Genomic DNA, 22963 nt, shown 5'->3' with positions numbered 1-22963 from the left:
TAACGCTCGGAACAAATATGCACAGCTGAAAAAACGCTCCAGCAACGACGTAGCGCGTTTTTTCCTCGCTCGATCGATTTCGCTCGTCGAGGTGGTGCATAGAGAGGGGGATATACCCCCTCCATATTTCTATATCGATTGCATAACTTGTCCCTCTTACTTTCGCGGCTGGTTAGGAATTGTACAACGAATTATTAGTCTAACGAGTCTTGTCACACCTGTGTATACACAGATTGAAAGTCTTGGGAGAAGAACGAGGGAGACGGAGAGAAAAAATTGAGCAGGTGCTGGTGAGCCAATAAGCCGACCCCGTAATCCCTCTACCCGCCAAAATAATCTCCCCCTTACGAAGACGACGACGACGACTATACGACACAATGGCCGGAAACGAGCCCTCTGGTGTGGCGCGCTGCCTAAAAGCCCCGTAAATTGGTCCACTAGGAGAGAGAGAGAGAGAGAGAATCGGGGATTGTGCAAGTTGGCGCTAAAGGAGACTTATCCGCCGTTGCTTGCTCCTTATATACCCTCGTGGTTTACCGTCTGTTTTTCTTCGTGCTTGCTCCTTTTTTCTAGCGCTTTTGTGTTTGCGTTCCTTTCTTTTGCGCACTCACTTTTTTTCCATGAATTTTCACTTTGCTTCTGAATTACGGATGTCGAGGAGCATTATACGGACCCCCTCCCCCCTCCCCGACACTCGTAGAAAGCTGATTTTTCTTTTGTAGCACTTAATCAGTTGTGCTACCTACTTATGAGATACCTCACACTTTACTTGAGCTGTTAGAACTGTAAAGATCGAGGTTAAAGTTGTTTAAAGTGAAACTTAAAATTAGCTGTTACTTATAGCTTTGCACGTTCAAATGCTAGTTGCAGAAGTCCACAACAATCGACATTTTTTTCAAAGAAAATGTAAAACAGAGTATCGATTGGTGTCTATATCAATGCAGAACAAGTTAATAATGCTACCGTGATTTTTGTATCGAGTGAAACACAGGCATTGTTCTTTATTTCGATCGCACAGAGAGTTGCGGAAACAATAAAGCTCTTGAAAGATAAATGAATGATTTGAAGCGTGTAGAACTAGTTTCCAATGCAACGTATAGCTCTCTGGACGTCGGTTTCTTAGCAGGCCATTTGAGCTCGTCTCTTTTTCTCAACCTCGAGCCTCTCTTCAAGCGTCTCCCTCTCTCTCTCTCTCTCTCTCTCCATCCGGTGCACGCTTTCGCACACGGGGGTTATACACTTCCAGTCAAGAGGGTTTCTCGCTAAGCGCTCGGGACATAAGCCATTGTGCTGTAGCAACGGGGCGCAATTGTATTTACGTCGGCGAGCACACGTCCAGAATACTGCTGCGCGCTGTATAGCTGCTTGCACGTGTATACTGTTGCGGCTCGTTCTCCCCCCCTCCCCCCTTGAAATGACTCTCGAATTACCTCCAAACGCTAAATTTCCTGGCGCTGCCTTTCTTCTTTTCTCGCGAGCCGCTTTTTATTGCTTTCTTGTGTGTACGAAGGCAAGTGGAACGCAAACTTGGAAGCATTCCCCGATGGAAAAATATTAACTTAGGCGGCGAGGCGCACTGGGCGAGAGAGCCGGCGGTTTACGTATTTAGAGCGATCTCGCGGCCTCGCTTGTGCCGCGTGTACGTGCCGGATGTTGAGCAATGCTCTCTTTGGCCAACGCGAAAAGCAGCCTTTTGCAAGATGCACGTTCGCGCGGGCCTGCCACGCGAAAATTCCCGCTTACTTGACCTCGCCGCCCTTCGAGGTTAGCCCGGTCCGTCGGTAAGACAGGGATCGCTCGCGCGGCAAGGAAATATCGCTCATGCCAGGTCAATTTTCCATAAAGCAAGTGCTCCCAGCAGCCGCCGGCAGCCAAAATAAGCTCGCATTCTTCCAGTCCACATATTGCGCTCGCTCGCGTCCTTATTCTTGGCTCTTGCAATTTTGCCTCTTGCTCAGCCAGAATGAAACTGAGCGCCGGTTAACGATCCGAAACCGCAGCAATTTCCTTGGCCCCGCTCGTGCGCGAGCGCAGCATATATTGTTTCGCTCTCCGCACCTCATCCTAAGTTTCGAGTCAGTCTCGGATTAAGTTCCGCGAAAACAAGGGGGGCAGCAGGGGCTCTGCACACTTTGAAATTGTTATTGCATACTTTCGACGATGTAGTCGGCGAGCCGGAGAGATTTTCCGGGCTGTCGGTCGTTAGTCGGAAGTTTCGACGATGAAAAGATCCGTCGGCTGTATACAGCTCGCGGACTTACCGGAGATTGCGCGAACGCGAGTTTGTGCGTGGATAATGAGTACTCGAAGGATCAAAGTCGCTTGCTGCTGTCAAAAGCGTCTTGTCTGCGCGTCAAATGTAGATTCCGCTGTGGCAGCCGCAACGCCTGCAATTCGTTCTATTGATCCGCGGCGCGGGCGAAAGTGCTGAGAAACTCGCGACGGTTCTTTTTTTATTATTATTGTTATTATTAGAAAAGCCATCGTCTACCCGCGACATTCGACATTCATTAAGAGCGCGCGCGCGCGCTCGCGTTATTCTGCTTCGTAAATTTCATCGACGTTTACTTTTATCGCCGCGCAACTTGTAACAAGTTTCGCAGTTTCTTTATACCGCAAAAATAGCGCGCCGCGCTCCTTTATTGATTTATTTGCAAAGTCATTCGTCGTTGTTATATGTATATATATATATATATATATATATATATAGATTTACCTGCCCTCGTCGAAAAATATATATCGGCGCGAGGAGGTGGTGGTCGTTAAGAAGAGCTTTTACGACTGGCAATAAATAAAATCGTCGTTTCAGCCAGAGTGAGAGACTTCTATAATTCCAAATCACGTTGCACGCTCGATCGAAAGTATCGGCTTCATTGTTCGCCGCAGCGACGCAACAACAGCAACAACAACAACAACAACAACAACAACAACAACAACAACAACAACAACAACAATAATAATACTAACAATAGTATTAATAATAATAATAATAAAAGAAAAGAACCCGATCATTCAGCTGTCGGGGATTCCGTTTTTATTGGAGTGCATATCCATTTGCTTCGTATTAGACTCATCGCATTAAATATTGCTCGCTTCAGCTCCCGAGGCTATGTGTTCATTAAAGCCCATGCGACTAATCTCGGTGCGTTTAAGCGGTTAAATCGAAGTGAAAGGCGTTAATACGCGATAATAACTCAATTGAGGATAAACACAACGACCAAAAAAAAAGGCCATAGAGCCGTCGTTGTAAAAGGCTGTAGCAGGCGATTCTGCTAGCCATAATTAGAAAATCTGATAGGCAATCTCGGCATAGAGACTTTCCACTCTCGTTTATTACTCCATCTGGGTATATGAAGGCCAATCGTGATGGTACCTCTATCTGGAATTACGAGAGAGCTGGTGTGTCATTCGATTGCCTCTCTGTGTGTGTGTGTGTGTGTGTGTGTGTGTGTGTGTGTGTGTGTGTGTGTGTGTGTGTGTGTGTGTGTGTGTGTGTGTGTGTGTGTGTGTGTGTGTGTGTGTACGCGTGCGTGTGTGTATCGTGCGAGACCCGCCCACAGAAAACTACACGAGTGTGTGTCGTGCCCGGAAACCGATCCATTATTGATTTCCCTTGGCGAGCACAAAGTGCGGAGATGAGACTGCCTCGGGGCCTTTTCTTTCTCTCTCTCTCTTTCCCCGCGAAAATTACGTTCGCGCGCACTCGTTCACTCGCTCGCTCGGGACTAACGACCCGTGAAAATCGACAGCCCCTCGAGTATACGTATGCCCACGCGCGCGCGTGTGTACGTGTGTGTGTGTGTGTTCTTTTGCACGACTTTCCGCTGTCTGGCTTTTGTGCTTCGGGTTATTCGATGGTATATAGCCGTTTGTCGATTTTTGTGTCGGGGGCTGCTGCTGCTGCTGCAGCAGGATTTTTCAAAGATGCTCTCGCTGGCTTGCGGCTTTGGCTCACGTCGCTTACTGCTCGCGTTCGCCGTATCTCATCTGGAAAATTGGAATGCTGAGCTAGACGTGTAATTCTGCTCTTCTTCGTCGAAGCTCTCGACGACATTTAACGGTATATTTAAAATACATCGAACGAGAAGACTTACGCGACAGCGAGAGAAACCAGACAAGCAACGTTCGCGCATAGCGCATCACAGTTTACGAATTCCCTGGAAGTACGCACTCGCGTCGTCGCAAGATATCTGTATACCGTACGCGCACGCGGCACTTGATCGTCGTCCTCAACACACATCCATTTTTATTCCCTTTCATTCTCGCCGCGTTCTCTATTTCTCGGCAGCGACACTGCGTAATTAGTCTGGAAAGCGAGTAGAATACGAAAAAAAAAAGAAAAAAAAAAGAATAAGAAAAAAAGCGGCGAGCAGAAGAGAGAATCGGCCGTTTCAGGGAGGAAGCCCTTCGGGGGATTGTGCGTCACCGCTAGAATGGCACTAATTGGCATTAGGACTGGCAGTTTGTCGTGGCTCGAGCCCTAAGCGTCTTTTTTTTTCTCTCAATTTAATCAGTAGGCGTCGCGCGCCCGCGCGTTTCCTCGAGATGTGACTTGCGCTGGCAAACAAGTCGAACGGTCCCGAAGCTCTTTACCCGAGCGAGAGGCCAGGAGTCAAGGGCGGAGAGACGATGTTTTACCAGATAGATTTGGTGAAATTGAGCGACGAGAAAGAATTGGTTTCGCAGGCTGCATCGATCATCGGACGTCGACATTAAGCATCGATCCGCTAAACCGAGAGCAGCATAAATCATCGTTCAGCCGCGCGTTCTAGATCAACGGGTCGAGACGAGTGAAATATATCGAGCCGATTACGCGCAATCGCCAAGCGAAATATTTCTCGAAGCCAGCGCGAAAGTTCTCACCTAGGCGAGCGCAGCGAGGAGCGCGCGCCCAAGGTAGTTTAGGACGCAGCGACAGAACGAAAGCGCAGCATAATTCTACGGAGCCGTGTACATTATCGATAATTACAACCTCGAACGGGACAAACGGCTCGAGCGCTCGACCGGTTCGCGTGGGCGCATTCTCGCGGATCAAATTAATCGAGTGCGATCCGTATCGGCGATAATTGCCGCCGCCGCCGCCGCTATTTTTTCTTGAACGCTCTATGGCGTTTGCCGTGTTTCCTGCGCGCGTATGTGTGCCGCGTATTGTTCGCCACTTTTTTCTTTCATTCCCGGCGCGTGAGTAGTGCGAGGCCACGTCCCCGCGCACCAAGGAATTTGTTTTCTCCCGACGTATGAGGCTTTTGTCGACGAGTAATGCTTTATGGCGACGGCGGCGTTCACTTTGCGAGCGGCAACTTTGGATTTATCGATTGGCGACATTTATTTCTCGAGTTTTACTCTCGCGCGAGCTGTGGCTTGGATTGGCAGGCAATCTCGGGCGTATTTACGTTTGCTCTTTAATCTTTCGATTGGAGATGAATTGTTCTTGGACAAGTAAAAGCCAATGTTTACCCAGCAGGTCGGTAGGGGGAGCGTCAATTAAAAGCCAAGCAATCGTCATCGGCAAACGACCTAAGGCAGCGATCCATCGACAGTTCGCGCGCGCACGCGCGTACACTTGAGCCGTAAACAAATGGCGCGGGCAGGGAGGGAGAGCAGCCGCAGTGAATCCTCATCTGGCCCTGTGTACGCTCCGCAACAAGCCAGGCTATCGGCTAATCCTCGCTCTCCGCGATTCGCTAGCAGCACCGGCAGTCGCCGATAGAGCTTGACAATCGATCGGCGGCCTCTGGGAGAGCCACTTGGACGTAATAATCCCCGCGCGCGACAGCAACGGCGGCGGCGGCGGCGTCGAATGGAAAATTGGCACGTAAACGCCGCGAGTATTATTCACCGCTAATGGGAAGATGAATGCCGGAGATAAATCCGCAAGCGTGAGCTCAGGTAGTACGCCGGCCATTATAGGCGCCCGCAGACGCTAACTCCAACTTTACGAGCTCTATCCCCTCCGCCAAGCCACCGGGACGGCCACGCTAAACTGCCATTTCCACTCTCTCTCTGGCCAACGGCAGTTCTGCGCGCGACCGATCGATTCCACCGATCTGATCGGGGCTTCATTTTCGTGCACAGGCAAACACTCCCTCGATCTCCGTCTGTTTCGACCTAATTCCCTTCGCTCGGCAGAATCCATTTTTATCGTACTGCCGAACAGGTCACTTGGCGAATGTCATCGAGCTCGCGGCCTGCAACACTCGCACAAGTGCGCACGCGACGCGGAAAGAAACAATCGCGAACGCAATTATCGGAAATACTGTCGTCGTAGTCGTCCTCATTGGAAGTCCATGGAAAAGCGGAAACGCACAGGGAGGGACACGCGAACGGCAAGAATAGAGAAACGAGAACGAGAGAGAGAGAGAGAGAGAGAGAAAAGCTTTGGGCTTGGCGGCGGCGCAAATATTTGAACGTTTTTCGACGGTATCCATGACGACGTCGTCGCGCGGAACGAGAGCGAACATCCGGCAAATATTTGCTAGAGACTAGGGTTTGCGGAAAGCCTGAGCTACGACGAGGCCTCAACCAAATCCCGAAGGCTCTCTCGACCAACGAATGAGTTGCAGACTTTGCAGTCTCTTTATCTCCGGGAAAAAGGAGAGATAGATAAATATCTGCGCCTCGGAATTCCCGAAATTAACCTCGCTCGCGTAGCCCGGCCTTTCGGACATTTTTCTTTCAGCATTTGTAGCAGCGTGTGCATGCGTGTGAAACGCCCATTAATACCGTTGAAAAAGAAACGAACCAACCGCCCAACTTGACTCTTCACCAGTAACAATGGGGGCCATTGTCGGACTTTTTGCATATGGCTCTTTCTGGCATCGCGAAGAGCGACTGGCGATCGAATTTAATCTTACTCTTATTGAATGCTCCCCCTATTCTCCTATTATCGCCACGCGCGCGCCAAAGAGCCAAGTGCTTCGCTCTTTGACGTCGCTAATAACCACTCAGCGAGAAAGCGAGTGGAACACCTTCGTCAATTGCTTCATTGTTCTCTCTCGGTAAATAACGGTCGCGCACACACGCATGGAAAAACGATTATGTTCCGCGTCGAATCTACGTGCCCGCGCGACGGGACCGTCGCACTATTGGTCAAGCATAATATATATCGACGGCGGCACGTATGTTTGGCGTGTGTATATTCCCCATGGCCGAGTAGGGTCTCTCTGGGCGTTAAGCTAAATTAACATAAGAGCGAGCGCGCGCGCGCGCGCGCGCGTGTGTGCAAACAGCAGCGGCGGTCTGATAGAGATCGGAGAGTTGGGGAAACACGTGTCCCTCGCGCTGCTTCGGCGGTTAATTACTTGGCCTCGCGGATTCGCCCGCGCGTCAGCTTCTCTCTCTCTCTCTCTCTCTCTCTCTCTCTCTCTCTCTCTCTCTCTCTCTCTCTCTCTCTCTCGTTTCTCTATTCTTGCCTGTGTATTTATCGAGTGGCAGGTTTATCGTTTCTGATTAAATACTTTTTTTTTCCTGAATCATTGCAGGAAGGGGAGTGTAAGGTTCAATTACGGGATGATAGACTCGTTATAGGGTGGGATTTAGAGCTTTAGGGATGAATGCCGCGGGATCCTTAAGATTAATTGTTGGGGAGAGAGCGTGTTGAGAACCAACGGCTTCGTGAAAGCGTTTTCGAACGGTCAATTGAAAAAAAAAGACGATATTTCAATTTGTTTGTCTACCGCTGGGGCGCCGTTATCGCTACGCTGCCTGCGCGTTTCATTCCGCGTGTATCTCTTCGAAAGCCCCTTCATTGACCTTCGACAATGGCGCCATTAAAGGTAAAAACTAACAAAACCAATTCATAACACTGTGGGCACATCAAGAGGGATCGGAGCTTTGATAATAGCGAATATTGCTGCTGCTGTTGAGCATTCAACGTGTCGAGTATTCGCTTGTGCAAGCGAGAGAGAGAGAAAGAGCAAAGTTTTCGAGTAGAGAGATTTCAAGTGCTTATAGTCGGCGACAAAGAGCTTCACCCTCCTCTGCATACTCCATTCACGGCGTGCGCTATTTATTATTAGCTTCGCGAGAGAATGGCATTGTCCTTTGCATCGAGGCTCGAAATGAAATGCCGAAAAGGGAGAAAAAACGTAAGGACGCCTTGGGCTGAAAGGAGGTTACATTAGCCACGGCTTGTTCGCAGATAAGCCCTCTTAAAAACCCAAGCCTCGTCGTCGTCGTCGTCGTCATCATCATCATCGTCTCGAGAAAGATAGTGCCGATAGTGTCGTGACATCGTCGGTGACAGGAACTTGCCCTACTCCCTATCTCCTCTCTTGACATTTTTTCGTTCCTCCTCCCTTTTTTCTTCTTTTTACCAGCCAAGCTGTCCTTCCAACTGCTTCTTCTTTTAGCCCGGTGCTCTCAATTTTTCTTCTCGCACACCTCTGGCACTGTACAAAACAGCAAATGCGCCCGCCACAGCTTTTCAAATTGAATTTCCACCCTGATAAATTGAGTTTTCGGTTATTTGCTCTCGATTTTCACGGATTGCCAGTTTCGCCGTTCTCAGCGAGGAAACGCTTGGAAAATAAACCAATTTATCAAAGTGGCCGCGCGCACTCGCGCAAACATAGAGAGCTATATAACCATTTTCCCCAGGCATGTGTCGATAATGCACTTTATCAAGTAAATAATCATTTCCCTCCCCCTCTCCCGCGCCAGCATCGCATTTATGAAATTGAAGTGCGCTTCATTGTCAAATTATCGAGGTTTCTTATGCGAAAGAAAAAATAATGCCCCGACGCAAAAACACGTAGAAATCCAGACGATTGATTGTCGCACAAAATATCGTTTTACTACTGCTTGTCCGAAAGCCGTGTGGACGCGTCAGTCGTGCACGTATCACATAGGTATCCGCGCAAAACTAAGGCCGACCGCGCGCCGCTTAATTTGGTCGTCGTCGAGGGAGCTCTTTGTCGATCGGTTGCTGCCCAATAAGCAGTCGGCACTAAATAAAAAGTAAAGAAAAAGAAGACGAAAAGAGAATGTCGTCGCTCGGATTCCCCGGATAACGTGCTCGGAAAGTTGGGAGAATGCGACCGGTGGAATTCCAAGTTGGTCGTTCGTCTCCTCGGCTTTGCGAGGCGAGTGGGGGGGGGGGGGGGGGGGGGGGGGGAGATAAAAAGCATTAATTGACTGCAATTGGCCAAAGTGAATGGTCAGACGACGCGCGCCGTGTAGTGCAAAGTACGCCCGAGTGCGCGCGCGCGCCTCTATCTCGATGATCGCCGCGCGTTCGGAAGAGTTTCAGGCGAGTGCTCGTCGGATCTAACTGGATCCCATTGCGAAGCGTCAAACGCACGAGCAAGTCGATATCAAATATCATTCGACGTAGAAAGTGTTGGCCAACGCAAAAAAAAAACGGAAAGAAGAAAACAAGGGGAACCTCGTTAAATAAATTTCCGTGAAACGGTCCGCGTCCAATCGAGTCGATCGGCAAAAAGGAAAAGAAGAAGGGAGAGAGAGAGAGAAAGAGAACGAGTAGGAAACTCCGTATCGATAAGCCATCTCTTTTTCCCTCTCTCGAACTCAATCGAGCGCGAGCGGGTGGGCTCTTTTCTTCTCTCTCTCTCTCTCTTTCTCTTTCGCGTACGTATGTATATATATATATATATATATATATATACAGAGACCGAGCTGTGCGGTCTTTTTCTATCTATAGACTCGGCTGTGCGGCCAGTAATTTGTAGCAAAGCTTCTCGACGAGAAAGAGAAGTTTTATTATACGACCCTTCGCCACGCATGAAAAGCATTCACCCCTCACAGGCTTAATAAGGACGATAACGAGATTTCCCGGGTCGCGCGTAGTTGAGGCGCTGCGCCGACGACGGAAACCGGCGGCGGGGAACGATGACGAGTGGGGCGAGAGAACACCGCGGGGGAGTGAGCGATGTACGCGGATAAAAATTACTTTGTTTCCCTTCCGAGCTAACGCGCGCCATGGGCCGTTACTCGCCACGCCCGTGCGTTCGTTCGACTCTCTCTCTCTCTCTCTCTCTCTCTCTTTTCGTCGTCGTGTCAATTTTCGTCTTCCGGAGCGGGGAACTCGCCTAGGCGTTTGCCAACGCGATCTTGCGCCCGCGTGCGCGAGCAACACCTCGCGGAGAGACGGAGATTCGTCTGCCGTGTAAGCCAGTTTTGACGCGTGCGGAGGAAGCCGCGCGCCCGATTAGCACGACAGCCGCGCGTTTTATCAGGGGCAGTTTACGCGGAAATTTCATCTTCGTTCCTGCCTCCCTCTTTCGCGCGCGCATTTGTGTGTACGTTGCCTCTGGCGGTGGCGCTGCGGGACATCATAAAGAGGTGCTTTCATCTCGGGGGATTTGTATGCGCTGCCACTGGAAAGGGGCGTCGTCGGCGCAGACAGGCGGGCATTGTCGTAAGTGTCGCGGGGACCCTTCGTATTATAACCGAGGCCATTCGGTTTAGCGATAATTGTAACATATTCAACCCCCTACCATATATATATATATCTCTGCTTCACAGCTAGTTGCCAACAAACTTCTCTCGGTCGGGAGGATCTTTTCACGCGGAAACTCAGAAGGGCTCTGCGCGCGATATGGCGTGACGACTTTTTTTTTCGAGATATGACACGCACGCACTGCCCGAGTAAAAGGGTGGGACATTGGGTTTACAATACACATTCCCATCTCCGCGTAAAAATACTCGTCTCGATTCTTAATAGAGATAGATGCGCGTGGAATTTTTTCTACGAGTACAAATTTGCTGCCCGTCGACCCATCGATATCTCATTAAAGGAAGATTCCATAGTTTTTCCAGCTGAAATTGCACGAGAGAGCGCAGTCGGCTGTACAAATATCGGCCAACTGTCGGCTCTTCTGTATGACGATGGCAGGAAGCTACAAAAGCCATCCTATCTACATAGCGATAATAAGGGTGGAGAGCGAGCTGCTCGAAAAAAAAAAAATAGAAAAAAGATGGGTTGAAAACGCCACCTAATCTGTTACAGTCATAAAACCCTGTTATGTCGCTTTATCTCTCCCCCTTGCTTGCCACGCCGCGCCACCACTTCTGTGTACACGTATAAACCGCCAATATCTCACCTCGATCTTCTCTATTGTGTTTTCTGCTCTCTCTCAGCCAACCATTTTTCTCTCTCGCAGGTATACACACACGTCGGCCTTTTTTCTGCTCCACAGCGAGGTTAATTGACATTGTAATATTTTCGCTTTCATGCAAAAATGATAAAAAATAATTTCGATAGAGAGAGAAAGAGAGAGAGAGAGAGCGATCCGATTGTTATGTCATGCATTATTTATGTCATAGCGCTCTCTCACGAGAGGGAGAGAGCACGAATCAAAATGCATTGCTTATGCAAATAGCCGGTCGGGTAGCGGTGAGAGAGGGAGGAGAGAGAGAGAGAGAACAGAAGGGCGAGCATGCACACAGGCACGGGCAGAGAAGGATAATCAAGGATAATGGCTCGCTCGTTACGCGTGTACATGTATGGCTGTGCTTCTGCCCGCACGATCCCACATCTCGGTTTTTCTTTTTATTATTCTCATCATCCCGCCGTTTCTTCTTTCGGTCGCGTTAATTCGTCGGCCGGGGCGAGGGGATCGCTTCATCGATCGTTCACGATTGAAATTTCATTTGGCGCTATTGCCCTCTCGCGCGTTGGGTGTATATTTGGCGAACGGGCTAAAATCTGATTTGTACGTATCGTCAGCCAACGACGAGAATGAGATTTTGCATTTTGGCCGCGGTGCCGACGTTCTGCAATAGATTTTATTTTTGCACCGCTGATTGGATTGCGCGAGGATGTACTTCGTTACCAAATTGTTTGATAAATTGATTATATTGAGAAGTGTGCCGCGGCATATAAATCTCGAGGAAATTGAATTCGAAATTGGAAGAAACGTAAAATTAGTCGCTGGAGGGCAGGTGACGGAAATGCAATGCCAAGATGTCGTTGTATTATTGATGACGATCTGCGAAGAGAGCGCGATAACTGAAAATAAACATTGCTAACGAGAAAATCTCATAAAGCGATTCAAAATAAGAAAGCCTGGGTTAAATCCAGGCAGAATTGCGAGTCTTGAACGACCAGAAACCTTCTGATCGGCATCGAAAGAAGAAGAAAAAGGCAGCCAGAGTATCGAGTAGACCGGAGCAGACAGAGCAAGAGAGAGAGAGAGAGAGAGAGAGAGAAGTATCCTTGAGGTCAGTTATCCGTGTTTCTCTCTCTCGGTGGCGAGGCGACCAGGTCTCTGGTCATCCATGGCCATTCCGCGGTTGGGTATCCCGGCACCGCGATTCTGCGGGCGTTGCGGTCCGGCGGAAACTACCTCCAGTCGGCTAGCAGAAGCAGGAGCCGACTAGGTGGTAGCGCTCTCTCCTACCTATTTGTACTCGCGAGAGAGAGAGAACGAGACAGAGAGGATATATCGAGTGGCCACTCTAGCAGCCTGGTGAATTTAGTTCGGCCAAATCAAGCCTTTGACTAGTTTTTTACGTGCACTTTTATTTTCAATTGAAAGCAAACTGGATCGTTACTTTTGGGAAACAACGGAGCGCAGAAAAGCTATTTTCGACATCGAATGCTTGTGAAATGAAAAGCTTTTTTTTCCCAAGCGTTAAAGTTTGATAGGTGGTTTCCAATAACGACATTTCCGACAGCAGCCGCTCTGCATTAGTAGCCAGTGTCGCGCCAACGCCGAAGCTTTTTCATATATATATAAAAAAGTGCATCCGCAAAAGCGGAGTTGGAGAGTCATCGATTGCCACGACTATCGTTGTGCGCGAGCGGGCAATGAGAAAATAACTGTAAAATCAAACGGAAACATTGATTTGGATAGAAAAAAAGTTGTGAAACGAGGAAGCCTTTTTTTAATATCGATGATGAGTGATGTGCAATGTTGCACGTAAGATTTGGCGCTGCGTCGCTTCTTCGATCGTTACGTTTATTCGTTTGTCTATAGAGAAACAGCCAGAGCGCTTGATTAATTAGTCCTTTATTTTACTGTACATCCACCATCAGTTTCGCGATAATGCCCCGCGTGTGCCTCGGCAAAAATCTCTCTTTCTCTCTTGATCAAGATATCACCTGTACACGGCAAATAAATCAATTTGAATTTTTCGACAACGCTCGCAATGCGACGGCAAAAAAGAAGCGTTCGTTTTTCGGCTGTCGTCGTTGTCCGAAAAACGAAAAAAAAAGCACACACAACGGCGGACAGAGCCTCTCTCCCGCGTGGTAGATTGAACAAAATAAAAAAAGGAGTGTGTGCAGCGTACATAAAACGGGCGTTCGTTTTATCGAATTATCGGAGAGGAGTTGGAAAATTGACGCTGATTGAAGGGAAGCGCGACGTTTCTCTCATTAAACGTCATTCGTTAGTCGCCTGCGCGTGGAGGGCTTTTGTTTGCTCTCGTTCACCTGTCGCTGGTTGGACACGCATCCCTCCGCTTTCATTTTTATTTCGACGCGCGTATTGTATAATATCCAGCGAGCAATTAACTCGAAACAATTCACCACCCACATTCATTTTCGTCCATCAAATATTTTGTTTCGCAAAGAAAAAATTATTGCGAAAAAGTGTTTACTCGCAATTCATGCCGAAAAAAAAAAAGAAAAACAATGACTCAGTCGAGCGTGTAATCGAATCCACACACACGAACACACGCACGCCCGTACGCACACGCACACGCGCGCGCAGACTGGAAAAAGTCGGCGAGGGATCGTAGAAAATCACGAGGGAGCGAAAGCCAATAAATAAATTGGATTGGCCAGAGCCAGCAGTAGCAGCAGCGCGAGAGCGTGGACAAATGGGATCAGCGATTCTGCAACGATCAGCAGCAAGCTCACGCTCAACCGGCTTTGCGCGACAGGGTCACACGGATATAGAAGTTAGCGTGCGCGCATTTTTTTACACATGACCGAAAAACGAAAAAAAAAGAGCGTCGGTGTGTTAGGACCAACCTTTTATTTATGAAGTTGTAACCAGCCCGCAAGCACAGATGAATAAAGCAGCGGCAGAGAGCTGTCGAGTAAAATCGTTTCGGCATCAATCCACGCCGCTTCTCTTTTTTTCAGTTAGGCATTTCTCAAGTATACATCCGGTTCCCTCTCTCTCTCTCTCTCTCTCTCTCTCTCTCTCTCTCACGTGAGATTGCTGTTTTCTTTGGCGAGCGCGCTCGATAATACGATATTACCGACCTCGGACGTTTTTACGAGGCGCGCATCTGTCCGTTGGTTTTACACTCGTCACGCGACCGAGCACGGACGCCAAATGGCGATGGCGCTGTGTTGATTTCTGATCGGAAAAAATAGCTTGGCCGGATAATTATCCATCCAAGCATGATCATTGCAAATCAATAGAAGCGATTTCGATCCGTTAAGCCCGAGGAGAAAATTGCATTGTGTTGTTACGCTCGAGAAAAGGTACAGAGAGAGGGGAAACAATGGAATACTGGCGCAGGCCAATCAATAACATCGCACGACCGTATACAGTCAACATGTAACAATTAGAGCTAATGCCACGGTATTAGTGTAACGGTCGTCACCAAATTACACGCGAAAAGCTAGTGCGCATTCCAGTTCTCTCTCTCTCTCTCTCTCTCTCTCTCTCTCTCTCTCTCTCTCTCTCTCTCTCTCTATCTCTCCCTCTCTTTCTGTATATATACTGTTTCATATGGATACTCCTTTTCACGCTTCAATGATTTGTGAATCGATAAAATTATATCTGAGCTTCTGATAATATACTTCTTTTTTTTAAAAAAAAAGGTTTATGCTGATTTCGCGTATCGTCCGTTTAAACGCGGGTAGATCCATGATTTGTTTTTGCTCGATGAATATTCATGACATGCGCGCACTCGAACTCGTGATGGCTGATTTAGAAGAATTTAATTTTCACCTGGACAGAGGAGAAAAGGATTTAATAGCGGTAACTCTATTAAGGTACGCGCGCGTTATAATAATTAATTAATCATTGAATATTCAAAGGACAGCAAAATTTCGACGTGAAAAACCCTTTGAGAACTTTTTGCCTACAAAGGCGAGAGAATCGCTAGTTGCATAGAACAGGAAACTAAAGTTCGATGCACTGATGTGTGTGTGTGTGTGTGTGTGTGCGCGCGCGCGCGTGCGCGCGCGCGTGCGTGTGCGTGTGCGTGTGCTTGTGCTTGTGCTTGTGCTTGTGTGAGGGTGCGATAGCAGCTAGGTGTTGATTTTGAGCCTTTAGACGGTTGTTTAATGATTGCGCTTTGTTTGTGTTACAGGGTCCACCGCAGCCCGGGCAGCAGTTCAAATTCACAGTGCTCGAGTCCTGCGATCGAATCAAAGAGGAATTCAATTTTCTCCAGGCACAGTACCACAGGTGAGCTCTCGTTTCCTATTCTCCTTTTCCTTGTTTTTCGCTGCCGAACTCGAGATATCGCCGCACGTTTGCGAACCATGTTTTTCACGAAAAACAGTTAATAGAGTTCGCTTGGAAATAACTTTTTCTCGATGGCAATATCACGAGTCGTACTTTGTTTTACGAAACACGTGTCCACGTCGTGTGGAGAGATTCTCTCCTCTCTCTCTTTCTTTCTGTCTCTCTCTCCAAAAAAAATTCTCACTCTCTGCGTCCTGCAGTCATTAATTAAGTCATTCAGCCCTTGAAAACGCAAATCCCTCGTCCACAAAGAGAGATAAGATCTCTTTCTTTCTCTCTTTTTTCTCTGTTTCTCACCGAGCAGTGACAAACACCTGCCCCCCTCCCCTCTTGTTAGAGCAAACATGGGCGAACAAGCCAAACCGGCTGCTGCCGTCAGCCGAGCAAATATTAATTTATTATTTGCTCAAGAGCGGAAGCTACGCGCGTGTGTATGCACTTCATCGCGAACGCACAGATTACATACGTTTTCTCGTCGATGAAAACACGCCTCCCGCTACAGAGAACACTGAAAGAGCGCGCAATGGTAATTCCGTTTTGTGTCATTATTAGCTCTTTGTGTTTGATTTTAATCACGCGCGTATGCGGCACGAGTTTACGCTCGTTTATCGAACAGATAATTTTCATTCGCTGGAATTACATGCTGTGTAAAAAGAAAAAAAAAGAAAGAAAGCACGGCGTATTTTTCCGTGCTTTGTAACCGCGAACGCGGGCGAATGAAAAAAAAAGGGTCGATGGTATCGATCGACGAGGGATTGCCATGGCAGGCAGTTAACAAGTTGTTGTACATGTTACCGCGAAATCCATCTCTCTCTTTCGCAGAGCTTGCAATCGAGTAATTTCGGCTGTAGCCTTTTTTTTTTGGTGGGGTGGCGCCAAACGATAGTTATCCGCTGGACTGACTTCTGTACTGTTTTTTTTTTATTTTCGCTCGGAAATATATATCCTCGGTTGATTGAAAAGTCGTCTCTCTCGCGAGCGGGCGTGTATTTTTTTCACGAGTTGCGATTGGAATTGGCTCTTTCGCGAAACTGTTTAATTAAATGTATGGCGATTTCTGCCGCTGGAAATGTTTTTTTCATTCCACTCTATTTAGCGATGTTTGCGGTGAAGCTCGACTTTTTTTGTGGTCGTTACCGATCGATGAAACGAGCGTGCGTGCTTTAATTTGCCAGGGCTCGTTTATTATTAAAAATATGGTAATCGGCAGGTGGCTTATTAAACTCAAGTTCTCACTCGTATAGATGATTTACATCGAGTTTTAACCTGCAGGCGTTAATTTGCATCGTCGCGCGACACGCGGTAATATTATTTCGAAGGGAGAGGCATGCATCGATGGTTAATAAACGCGAAGCAAAAGCGCACTTGGAAATAATTTGCGCGACACGCGATATCGAATGAATGGGATCATTAATTAGCGAGCTCGATATTAAGCACTTCATAGGAAAAACAACTTCGACGGAAGCGCGTGTGATGCATATTCGGTGTGAACTTGACTTTGGAAATGGAAAGAATGGTACGCGTATTTCGCAACAATGAAAAGGCAAAAGCGAGTTCTAGCAAAGAGACTCTCGCGTTGAATTTAAAGTTGCCATGCGGCAAGAAGAAAGAAGCAGTGGGTCATTATACAGAGCGTTCGGGAGGTGTTAATGCGCGTGAGTATAAATGTTTTAAAAGAGCACGGAGCGAGAACTTAAATTACGTCTCGGTGTCGTTGGCCTCTCAAGGGATATGGCTTTCGAAAAACGTACGACACGTGTATGTAATATGTAGAGAGACGCCCAACGTCAAGTTTTAATGAATCGCGCGCCGAAGTATATATAACTTATTTACATGCGACGCGGAGAGGATCATGTACATACAATGACGGGAGGAGGGCTCCCAATGCTTTTTCGTCGTTGAGCATTTGTATTCTCTTGCTCCCGATGATACTGACAGAAAGAAAGAGAGAGAGAGAGAGAGAAAGATGGTTAGGAATTCAAGTGCAGTTTTAAGCACGTGTTTCGCCAACTTTTTCCCCTGCAGTTTGCAGGATGAGTAATTTACTGTGAGAAACCTTCGAGTGTAGAAAGAAATGTCTGTTATTTTTTTGGTTTCTTCCTCTCATCATTTATGATGGGAAATTGAAATATTAGTATGTGAGAGTAAATTAATATTGTTACGAGGCGAAGGCTTCGTGGGGAATGAAGAGGACTGGTGTAAAAAAAAAACAAATTATAATACACGTGTTTCTTATTATTTTGTTTCGTGCAGCTATAAATTGGAGTGCGAGAAACTAGTCAGTGAACGATTAGAGATTCGGAATATTTACCAAATGGTAAGCCGCTCGAAGCGTTCAAATTATGAAATCAGATACACTAACTTTGCAACTCACTGTATACACATGTAATTTTTTTATCAACAAATTTCTCTCGCACTTTTGGAAAGAACCAAAGGACTTTTTGGAATGAACATTTTTTTCGTTCTTGATGTACTACAGATTTTGTGCTTGACGAATATAGATAGCTCGTTCTTTTATCAATGTTTGTATTCCTTGATCAAGTATATATACCATCAAAGTATTTAAATTGAATGTGTATATAGATTATGTAGATTTTTGTTTTTTAAAATCATACGTAGAAAATATTTTTTCAATATATAAGTCTCTGCTCAGTACGAAATCATTTTTTCACGACCATCCATTATATACGAATAATATTGTTTATGTTTTTCGAGCAAAACGCACCGAGGGCTTCCATTGGTCCGAACCATAAATCTCATTGCTATCACTTTAGTGTATCTCATGATCGTATTAATAATCAATGTTTTGCTACGGCTATGCACTAATTGTGTGCTTTAATTTTGATAGCTTGATTGTAATTTTTTGCACCACGTCCTCGCAATCCGCAGACTCTGTCATGATATGCCTGACTCATTCCATTGTTCGATCATTGTACTAATGTCAACATTTTCATGATTAATTTACTTTTGCCTCTCGATGTTTGAGCGACAAATTATAATGTGAAAATGAAAAGTATATACTTTTCACCGGGATGTTCCTCAAAGAATGTCTAATAGTGTAATATTTTGAAATGTCGATGTCTGCTCGGAAATGAAAGCAACGCGTAGTAGCTCTCGTATAAATACCGGGATACATATAGAATCAGTCGCGAAGCGAACTCGTTCGACACGATCCGCGCGTACTTTCACAGCCCCCTAATGCCGCACTTGGAAAAAGAGAGCAGCTAGCCAAAGTCGTTCCCTCGTCGTCAATTAGCCTTCTCTCGTAGGAAGAGAGAATAAGCGAAAGAATGAGTTGAGCTGCGTGACAGAGTCCGCGTCACGGAGCCTTCCGCCGACAGACTGTCAAGCGCACACGTCGAAGGTCCCACGGCGATTTACAGACAGCCTGTTCAATAATTGACCCAAGCCCCTCTTTAGCAAACTCGAGAGAACTTTTCATAGCTGAGACTTTACCTTCATTTCCCTTTCCCGCTTGTTTCTGTACAGTATTAAGTTGGAGCTGGAAAAACTTGCCCAGGAGAAGTCCGAAATGCAGCGCCACTACGTCATGGTGAGTACGAACAATCGCACTTTTTCCATCTATACAATTGACAATTAACATTGAGTTTTGCTTGCTGTCATTAACTCATCGTTGCCCGCGTGAAAGAGAGAACTGTCTTGCCGAGTCATATCTCAAATAAAGTCGTGCGGTTCGTACTGTATACGAAGCACAATGCGTTATTAGCATCGAATAATTGCACGCGAGGGGACATACAAAGAGAAGCAAATATTCTCTTTCTCTCTTTTTCACCTTCGGATGAATCGTCACTTTTACCGAGGTTTTATAACCTGACCGATCATTATCGAGCTTCCAAGAAGCCATTTTTCCAACGTACACCACATAAATTACTCGGATCGTTAGTTTGCTCGTCGATATATATATAAAGTTTTACGGTTGAATTTCAAAGTGCTCGTCCAATTATAGTCTGCGCTGTCAGATAAAAGAAAAAAAAAGGAAAGAACAAACGCCGTGCGGAGCGAAAATGGCTAATTAACCGCTGTGTGGATAAATGCTTGCTAAAACCGCTGAGCAACCAAGACGCGCGAACGCGCGTAATTCAACGATGCGCCGATAAAAACGCCTCGACAGCTCTTCTCGCGCCTTTTATCTGATCGCGTAGCGCCAATTGTTCAGCAGGCGCGCGAGTCGTCCCGAGCGCAATTAATCGCCGCGCGGGGAAAGCCGACGTTGACCGTAGGAAGCGCCTCGTGTCGTGTCGCTGTTGCTTTTTTTTCCCCCTCCCCGCCCCTTCCGACCCTCCGCGGAATTGCGCAACTTTCCCGCGCGGAACAAATGTACCGGCTAAACTCCCCGGCAGCAGCGAGCCGACAGCTTGTACGATGCCTCGCTCGCGGCGGCACATCATTTGTTAGGCAAGTCCGAAACACGAGTCTGGCGCGAGCGCGCGTGAGAAACGAAACTGCGCGAGCTGCAATTTGCATAAAACGCGTGCGCCGCGAGCTTTTCATTAAGGCGTAACGTCGCCTCGGTTCGCGCATCTGGAACTCTGTCGCTCGCTCGCTCGACAGGCGGAGGCTTTATTAATTTTCACGGATAATCGGTTGCTCGCGCGTGGGCCATGCGGAGCCACGTCGTTTGTCTTGGCATCGACGGAGTCGGGGAGGGAGAGAAGGAAAGAGGGCTTAATTGCCCGATTGTTTGATGTTTGCGGAGGATGTAAGTTATTAGGTATCGCGCGAACGAAAACGCGAGAGTTGTGCGAGCGCGATCGAGAGACTGGAATTTTTTCTCGTTAAAGAACTTATCGCTGCGTAGTTTATTATCTCTGTTGATTGAAGACTGCTGTACGACGTTTGTGCGCGGACGATAACTTTTTCTTGAGTAAATTTTCGCTTGCCGAGGCTTCGTCGCGCCACCTATTATCCTTGATACAATCATGCGAGAAATAATATGCGACTAAGAGGCCGATAAAACGCTTTAGCTTGGAAATTAACACCCTCTGCACACACGCGTACGCCCGAAAAGATATTCCACTTGGTTTCGAGGGTAGAGGCTTTTATTGGCAAGGAGTCCGCAAGGGGAACATTACAGCTTTTACTGCTCTCTCTCTCTCTCCCTCTCTCATGTAATTGTCAGAGAGAGATAGAGAGAGAGAGAGAGAGAGCTCGTCGAGTTTTACGAGCGCGCGCGTCCGCGAAAATCCTGTACAGCTTCTCGCAAGGAATCTTACTCTACCACTACTTCTTCGGTCGGTCGCTCGCGGCATTAAACTCGCAGTAAAGGGGATTTTCTCTCGCTGTGCCTGCGAACTGATCTGTTTTTCAAAAGACCTCCTTCTGCCCGCATAAAGACACGAGAGCGCGCGCTTCCGAGCAAAGGAAAGACCACATCGCAAACAGTTGCGACGAGTCGTTGTTTCCACCTGAGGCAGCGCGGTCGTTGATCGCCTCGCTGGCTGCATCTCCGTCGCGTGTTATCGGGCTAAAATGAAATCCGGCGCGAAATTTGCAAGTCGGCCGGATAGAGAGGTGCACCGCTGGCGCAAACAAGCAGCAGCTCTCCGAGCCGCAACAAGTCTCGGTCGCTTGCGCGCGCGCGCACGTGGGAGGCTGCTCCTGTCTTCGAGACAGAGAGGGAGAGAGAGTGGTAGGCGCACCTGCCAATTAAACGATCAGGCGTGGGACTCGTTGCCTGGCTTCGTGATTAGCCTGCACAGTGGCGCAGCACGATTTTTCGATTGTTGCCTTTTCTCTCTCTCGAGGGGAAGCTTATCGCGCGGCCGAAACAATGGACTGCAGTCCAGTTCCTCATTCCCAAGCGTCGCGCGCGGAGAAGCGGGGAATAAATGATTTAACACTCGCGAGGAGAGCGCCTCCCACTCGCGCGCACGGAGTCGACATTAAACGAGATAAGCATCTCTTGACGCCGGCGATCCATTAGTCTCTCGACGAGAGAGACTCTGATTACTCGCGCGCCCAGACTCGGCGCGCTTTATCGGGGATATCGATCGCTCAAAACAAAAAACCAGATCGCCAGTCTCGATCGCTGCTCTCTGTATTTATTGCCCCGCAAGAGGAGTGAGAGAGAGAGAGCATCGCTCGCGCGAAACCCATCTTTTCCTTTCTTGTCGTTGCGTAAGTCGGCACTTTTCCTTTCGATCGACGGACTGCCGATATCGCGTTCGATAACTTTCGCGTCGCCTGTTCGACAATTACGCACGATCAATTACGCGTGCCGACAATCGAATGCGAAGAGTCATGCGAAATTCCGAGCTGTCATCGGTGATTAAGGAAACACCTTTGCGTTCGCAAATTTGCATCCTATAAACAAACAATATTCACGCGTGAGAATATATGCGCATTAATCACCGATCCGACAATGAAGAAATTTCCATGTGCGGATAATGATCCTTCAACACTTATCGGAGAGGAAGTTAAACACGATTTTTTATTCCTTTTTTTTTTCTGTTTTCTCTTTTGAGCTTGAGTAGTTTGAAGATTACTCAGCTCGACTTCGCTTGCAGGCAAACGCCGCAGCTAAGCTAACGAGGCTGTATACGCGTTTAAATTCGTTACAGCCGACGCAGGAATTCGCGCGGCGCGCGTTCGGATAGCGAGGGTGCCTCGGGCTGCAGCCTCCTCCTCGCTGTTTTTCGAGCCACGAACCAAGTCCATTAATTAAGAGTCAATTAACGCGGACGAGCAAGGAGGAAGGGATTTTCGTGCCGCCGCCGCCGCCGCCGCCGCCGCCGCCGCCGCCGCCGCCGCCGCCGCCGCCGCCGCTACTTCCTGCGCCGTGCTGTGTTTGTTTCCGGCTTGCTCTTTTACAAGTCCGTCGACTTGGCGTGCGCTCGTTTGTTTTCAAGTTTTCCCTTTCGCAAGCTCGATTTTCTCGACTTGTTTATGCAGCTGCCGGCGAAGGAGAGAGAGAAAGAGAGAAAAACAAGTGAAAAGTAAACGGGAAAAATGCCTAATTTGGTTGTTTTACTACTTCGTTTACGCTTTTGAGACTTAATTTCCCATTCGGAAATTTGAGGATTATTCACGCTAGTTGTACAAATGCCAAATAAGCCAGGGGTAGTTAAACTGTGATACCCAAAACCAAACGAAAAAGTATTATTGGAGCGCGATATTTGTCCGCCTGTGACACGTTTGGAAATGTCATCAAAGGCGTTCGGTAAAATTACAACGAGAAAATAAAAATGTAGAAAGCCGTAAGCATCGAATTCCAAAGTGATCGTTTCATAAAGCGCGAAAAAAAATAAAAATACGATTTGACGAGAGAGGACTGACGCAGTTATACTATTATGTGTGTGTGTGTGTGTGTGTGTGTGTGTGTGTGTGTGTGTGTGTGTGTGTGTGTGTGTGTGTGTGTGTGTGTGTGTGTGTGTGTGTGTGTGTGTGTGTGTGCGTGTGTGTGTGTGCGTGCGTGTGCGCGTGTGCGTGTGCGTGTGTGTGTGTGTGTGTGTGTGTATACATATGCGCAGAAGAAACAGATGGAAGCTCTCACGAAGGCAAAGAAAACGCGTTGCAAGCTTTGGAGGCGTAGTGAATTCAGTGCG

General features: G+C 47.6%; 1 protein-coding gene across 3 annotated transcripts in view; it reads left to right on the top strand.

Moving 5' to 3' along the window:
* Positions 1 to 22963, top strand: part of LOC131673853 (transducin-like enhancer protein 3-A) — a 50921-nt gene that overhangs the window by 5755 nt on the left and 22203 nt on the right. For 2 of the 3 annotated variants that reach the window (XM_058952192.1, XM_058952190.1), the window contains exons 2-3: positions 15241 to 15338; positions 18888 to 18951. In XM_058952192.1, the coding sequence (XP_058808175.1) occupies positions 15241 to 15338; positions 18888 to 18951 (162 nt within the window). Of the gene's footprint in view, positions 1 to 15240; positions 15339 to 17651; positions 17716 to 18887; positions 18952 to 22963 lie in introns of all 3 variants that reach the window. The other variant, XM_058952191.1, reaches the window with a different exon arrangement.

This window comes from Phymastichus coffea, unplaced genomic scaffold (genome assembly GCF_024137745.1).
Source record: "Phymastichus coffea isolate CEN01 unplaced genomic scaffold, Cenicafe_Pcof_1.1 PCOF00201, whole genome shotgun sequence".
Taxonomy (NCBI): Eukaryota; Metazoa; Arthropoda; class Insecta; order Hymenoptera; family Eulophidae; genus Phymastichus; species Phymastichus coffea.
Note: the sequence above shows the minus strand (reverse complement) of the source record. Positions and strands in the feature narration are given on the sequence as shown.